This window comes from Zea mays, chromosome 5 (genome assembly GCF_902167145.1).
Source record: "Zea mays cultivar B73 chromosome 5, Zm-B73-REFERENCE-NAM-5.0, whole genome shotgun sequence".
Taxonomy (NCBI): Eukaryota; Viridiplantae; Streptophyta; class Magnoliopsida; order Poales; family Poaceae; genus Zea; species Zea mays.
This window is the reverse complement of record NC_050100.1, coordinates 6,259,086-6,265,026: the sequence shown is the minus strand read 5'-3', so window position 1 is coordinate 6,265,026 and position 5,941 is coordinate 6,259,086. Positions and strand designations below refer to the sequence as shown.

At 56.3% G+C, this 5,941-nt stretch overlaps 2 protein-coding genes across 2 annotated transcripts; one reads left to right on the top strand and one right to left on the bottom strand.

Annotated features, from left to right (window-relative positions):
• Window positions 1-241: 241 nt before the first annotated feature.
• Window positions 242-3,148, top strand: LOC100191409 (uncharacterized). The gene is made up of 4 exons (NM_001136843.1): window positions 242-519; window positions 608-677; window positions 883-2,208; window positions 2,317-3,148. Exons 1-4 carry the CDS (start codon window positions 410-412, stop codon window positions 2,857-2,859), a joined length of 2,049 nt encoding a protein of 682 aa, NP_001130315.1. The 5' UTR covers window positions 242-409; the 3' UTR covers window positions 2,860-3,148.
• LOC100278213 (uncharacterized) lies at window positions 3,056-4,188 on the bottom strand. The gene has a single exon (NM_001371747.1). The coding sequence runs from the start codon at window positions 4,100-4,102 to the stop codon at window positions 3,188-3,190; it is 915 nt and encodes a 304-aa protein (NP_001358676.1). The 5' UTR covers window positions 4,103-4,188; the 3' UTR covers window positions 3,056-3,187.
• Window positions 4,189-5,941: the final 1,753 nt, after the last annotated feature.

The following is a 5,941-nucleotide window of genomic DNA, read 5'->3' as shown; positions in this document are numbered from 1 at the left end:
AAACGCGTGAATTGGTCCCGCAGCAAGCCAGGATCATTAGAGATGATCTTACAGGGAGGAACTGTACTAAACCAGTGGTTAGTTAAACAAGGGAGAAAGCGAGTACGGACGGAGGGGTGGATAAACAAAGGGCTGATGGTGATGGAGGATAGGTGCTTTTGAGGCAAGCCCAACAGCGTTCAAAAAAAACCAAAAACGCCATCTTGTCTTCGTCTTCCCCCACTTGGAAGTTGGAGGAATCCTTTACTCCTCCCCACCTAAAACAAAACACCGGGATAGGTCGGACACCATTATTGCGAGTGCAGCGAGCTTCCCCTTCCCTGACTCCCACGGGCCACGGTCCTGCTGCTCGCCTGCTCCTCCCAAGAAATGCCTGTCTGGTGCGGTTCCTGAGGGAGAGGATCGTTCCATGATGCAGGGGAGGAGGAAGAACACACGGGAGATGGCTCGGGAGCATCCGCAACCGCCGCCGGTGGCAGCGGCGGCGGCGTCGGCGGCCAGCTCCAAAGGCCAAGCATGGTAAGCAAAGCAATTGCTCCCGTGTCCTTTTGCCTGTGTGGCGATTTGTTGCTGCGTGATCTCTCATCTGCAAGTCTGTGCTCGTCAGGTTCTGCACCACAGGATTGCCCAGCGATGTAGTGATCGAGGTGGGAGACATGACCTTTCATCTCCACAAGGTTGGTGAATCTTGCCTCCAGTTCTTCAATTCTTTTTTTTTTGAACAACTCAATCTCTACCCCATCTCCATATGCTGTCAATGTCTCTGCCGTGAGTTCGTTGGTGTGGCCCCATTTCCTAGTCTCGAGCTGTCAAAAGCGGGGAAATTTCGGCACTCTTTGATTTGATCCCAAAAGTTTGCTGAATCCGGTGCCTTTCGTGCAGTTCCCGTTAATGTCGAGGAGCAAGAAGCTTCACGACCTCATTACGAACAAGGAGTCGCGCGAGGCCAGCCGGAGAGGCAGAGGAGCAGAGCAAGAAGAGGATGTGGGGGAGATCAGAGAGGAGGAAGCGGACCTTGTGCTGGAGGAGGACGAGGAGGCGGGCGTGCACCGCATCCACCTCCTGGAGTTCCCCGGCGGCGCGGAGGCGTTCGAGCTGGCCGCCAAGTTCTGCTACGGCGTGAAGCTCGACCTCACGCCGGCCACGGCCGCGCCGCTGCGCTGCGCCGCCGAGCGCCTCGGCATGTCTGACGACCACTCGGACGACAACCTCGTCTCCCGCGCCGACCGGTTCATATCGCAGACCGTGCTGAGGAACCCCAGGGATGCCATCCGCGCCCTCAAGTCCTGCGAGGGCCTGCTCCCCCTCGCCGACGACCTCGGCCTCGTGTCGCGCTGCGTGGACGCAGTCGCCGCCAAGGCCGCCGCGTCAACGCCCACGGCACTCTTCGGCTGGCCCATCGCCGACGACGACAGGGCCGGCGAACGCCAGCGCCGCAAGAACGCCGCCGCCGCCGCCGGGGCCACCTGGTCCGACGACCTCGCTGGCCTGTCCTTGGCCACGTTCACCCGTGTCATTGCCGCCATGAAGGAGCGCGGCGTCGGCCCTGAGGTCATTGAGGGGGCTCTCATTGCGTACGCTAAGCGGTCCATCCCCGGGCTGTCGCGCACCGGCAGGCATGTCGGCGGCGGCGGGGGCACTGCCGCTGCGCCGCCTTCGTCCGATGTGGAGGAGCAGAAGGCGCTTCTCGAGACCGTCATTGCCAACCTCCCAGAGGAAACCATCAAGAGCACCGCCCACACCGGCACGGCCGTGGGCGCCACCACGGCGCGCGTCCTCTTCGGTCTCCTGCGCACGGCGAGCATCCTCCACGCGTCGGAGGCGTCACGGGACATGCTTGAGCGGCGCATCGCCGCGCGGCTGCCCGACGCGGCCGTCGATGACCTGCTCATCCCGAGCTACTCGTACCTCGTGGAGACGCTCTACGACGTGGACGGCGTCGAGCGCATCGTGCGGTATTTCCTCGAAGGTCGTGACGTCGCTGACGAGGGCAACGAAGAGGAGGGCAGCGAGGCGGAGACGCCAGGCAGAGAGGCTAGCCGACGAGCCATGCTGTCCGTGGGGAGATTGGTGGATGCCTACTTGGGGGAGATCGCGACAGATGCCAACCTGAAGCCGGACAAATTCTGCGACCTCGCCTGGGCGTTGCCGGACGGCGCCCGCGTGTACGATGATGGCCTTTACCGAGCTGTCGACATCTACCTCAAGGCGAGGGAGCAGCGCGTTCTTGTTATCTTCTGGCTCGCTAGCTTGTGAAACAATGCCGGTGCTGACGAGTGATGAATGCTTGTTTTGTTTTGGCTCGTCTCTCTGCAGGCTCATCCGGGTCTGAGTGAAGAAGAGAAGGAGAAGGTGAGCGGCGTGGTGGACGGGCGGAAGCTCACGCTGGAGGCCTGCACGCACGCGGCGCAGAACGAACGGCTGCCGCTGCGGACGGTCGTGCAGGTGCTCTTCTTCGAGCAGCTCCAGCTGCGCCGGGCCATCGCTCAGACGATCATGGCGAACGAAGGCGGCGCAGCCGGGTCAGGGGAGGAAGGCGGTGAGAGCGACGGCGGCGGTACATGGCGCGTGGCGGCACGGGGCAACCAGATGCTGCGGCTCGACATGGACAGCATGCGGAACCGCGTGCAGGAGCTCGAGCGCGAGTGCACGAGCATGAGGAAAGCCATCGACAAGATGGACCGGCGAGGCGGGGCACCGGTGGATAGGGGAGCGCCGTCTGTGCCGCCGGCGGATGGGAGGTGGGGCGCGATAGTGACGAAGCGGTTCGGGTGCAAGTTCCCGGCGCAGGTCTGCCAGTCGCAGCAGCGGACGGTGGTGGCACGGACTCGCCGGCCACGCATTGAGCAGAGCCCCTGAGTTCTTAGCCATTGCACATCCTAGCTTCGAGTTCATTGTTCTGTTCTCTTGATTCTTTCCTTGGATTTGTGAAAAATTCCCTGAGTTTCCCCTGCGGCCTGCGCAGTTATTGTGTCCTTTTCCATGTTCGATCATTCAATTGCATATTTGCAGTTTGCAGTTGCAGCGCACAAATCGTACTTGGAAGTCGGTGATGTTGCTGGCCAATGCTTCTACAAGTTGGCTCAACCAATTCTTTGATCCTTCTCTCGCCACTAACAAGTGTTACGAATTTACAAACATTTTATGGAGAATGTAACCTTTGTGCGTGCTAGCTGTGAAGGCTTCCTCACCAGTAGTCTCCGCAGGAGCAGGCGCCGTCCTTGAAATGGTGGAAGCGCTTGTTGTCCCTGACGACGATCTCGCGGCCGGTGACCTTGGCAATGAGCTTGACGGCGTTGTGGCAGTCGCCGCAGATGCGGAGGTTCTTCATGACGCGGAGCGGCGTCCCGGGCGGCGTGCTCACCAGCCCGAAGGCGATGGCCAGGCGCTCGCTGTGGTACATGAGCGCGCGGGCCTTGGCGTCCTCGTCGATGTCGTGGAGCACGTAGCGCGTGTCCGGCACGTACCCTGCCGCGCGGATCTGCGCGTGGAGCTCCCGCACCTTAGTGTACGCCTCTCGCCGCTTGGCCTGGACCGCCGCGTCGTCCTCCCTCGCCGGACGCCGCCTTGTACGCTCCTCGAGGACCCGCCGCGCGTCGCCGCGGGCGCCGAGCTTGAGGTACAGCGTGGCGATCCTGTGCAGGACGGGCGCGGGAATCGCGGACCCCGACGTGGAAGTGAGCAGGCGGTGGGCGCGCCTGAGCGAGGGCAGCGACCGCGTGTCGGCGCAGGCCTGGAGGAGTGCGGCCTGTTCCTCCGGCTCGAGTTGTTCGGCGCTGCCTCGTTGGAGCATTTCGTCGAGCAAGCTAACGGCGGCCTCAGGGTTGTGTTCTCGGTACAGCCTTCCGAGCTCATCGCTGTCCAATCGGCAATCGATGGGCTCCGGTGAGCTGGTAGTCGTGACAGAGGCGGAGGGTGCGGGGTATGTGAAGCGGAGCGCCGGGCGGGTACGGTCGCCGTGGTGAAGGGATGCCGCGTCGACCGGTGCGTCGAAACCGCTTCGCCTCCGACCGCGGATACCTGGACGTGTGGGCGTGGTGGTGGGGAGAGAGGGGGAGGTCCGGGAGGCGGCCGGTGCTGCAAGTCTTGGAGAAATCAGCATGTTTGCCGGTGGCGTGAGGTCCAGCGGTCCAGGTGGAGACGAGGAGCAGGCAGATATTGAAGATTTTCTCTTTTTTTCCTGAAGATTTTTTTAATGAGGACGCGAGTACGGTAGTACGCGACAGAAATACGGGATACCCGAGCCCAAGCTGGATAAGACTGTCTCCAGCAACGTTCTCTATATACTCTATATCCGTCCTTTACAGTCTTCTCTAAAAGATTTCATCTCCTATATCTACTTTCTCTCCAACAACGTCCTCTAAATCACGTCCTCTATATATAAATACCAATATTAAAGACATTTTTAATTTTTTAATTTTTATACATACGTATTTGTCATACTCTCAAATGTATTATACATATTTTAGTTTTATTAAACCGGTTGTTTAAAGTATTCAAATAGATAGAGAACTGTTTAGAGAAACTCTACATATAGAGAATCCAGCAGCATTCTCTAAATTTAGAGGACCGTTTAGAAGACGTTGCTGACCGTCCTCTAAATTTAGGGTACAGGACCCTTTAGAGGGTCTTGTTGGAGCCTGCCTAAGCCGCAGTTGGGTAATTGGATTGGGCCCGGCCGCCTGGGAGAAAGGCTCAGCTCGCTTCCTCGCTCGCTCTCTTCTCGTCTCTTCAAACTTCAAACCATGCGAATTGGTTCCTTGGGCAAGTATATTACTACAAATCAGCGATCTGATATCCCGTTCCATATGATTAGGATTTTATATTATGGAGAAAAGAGATATGAAAGATAAAAATATTGTAATTCCGGGAAACCACTGCCGAAAAACATAATAGCTTGAGAATGATGAATAGCCTATAAATAATTCTTCTAATAGCAATATGAAGCGCGACGTCCTAATATCCAAGTGGGTGTGGACAATTTTTTTTTACAGTCTTTCTTCTGTCCACCATCGGTGGGAGGACTATCTTGTTTGTCATTACGGTATAACTCCTCAACCTCTCCCTTCTTACTCGTATCATTCTCTATATCCTTACTGACCAAATGTTGACGCCCTTTCTACTATTGTGTCTTCAACCACTGACACTCCTCCTAGCACTGATGAAGCCCCTTCCACTGATGTCTGTCCTTCACAAACTTTCATGCATACCCTCCTATGTACTCGTAGGGTATCCATACACTTCTCTATGTGCCCCGTACGATTCTTCTCCAATCTCCATATATTCCCCCTTATGGTGCTCCTCCTACATTCCCTACCATCAATGGTGCTCCTCCCATATATGGTACCCCCGCTCCATCTCATGCTTCCTTAGGCACTATAGTGTCACCAAATAGTCATAGTGATGCGACCTCCAAACAATTCGTGTTCTTCATTTCGTCGTAGTTGCAACGCCGATGTGACTGGACTAAGACAGAGGATGAACGACTTATAAGCACACAAATATCTCTATCAATTCCACATTGTTTTGTACGTAAGGAATATTTTGTAACTTTGTACACTTATAAGTGCATGCATAGTTAATGCACTCCAATGGCCCTTTTGAGGGCAACAACAAAAGGGATTGCCCTTTTGGGGGCAAAAAGCGGCCATGTATATTCCATCACCAAGTCGTCCCACCAGCGTATTATCAATTAGCTCAAGGATAGGTGGCCCATGAGTAACCCAAAGGTCACCCTCTTAAACGACATATGCAAACACATCCACGTTGTAACACCCCACCCACTCCTAGATCAGCGATACCTATCCCCACAGATCATCATGAGTCTTTTGTGCACATTTTGTCCTCATTCATGTGCACCCGAGAAGACTTCTCGATCGGTCACCTATCCCGAGATTGCTCTAGGCCAAGCACGCCTAACCTAAAGGTTATCTCGAGATAG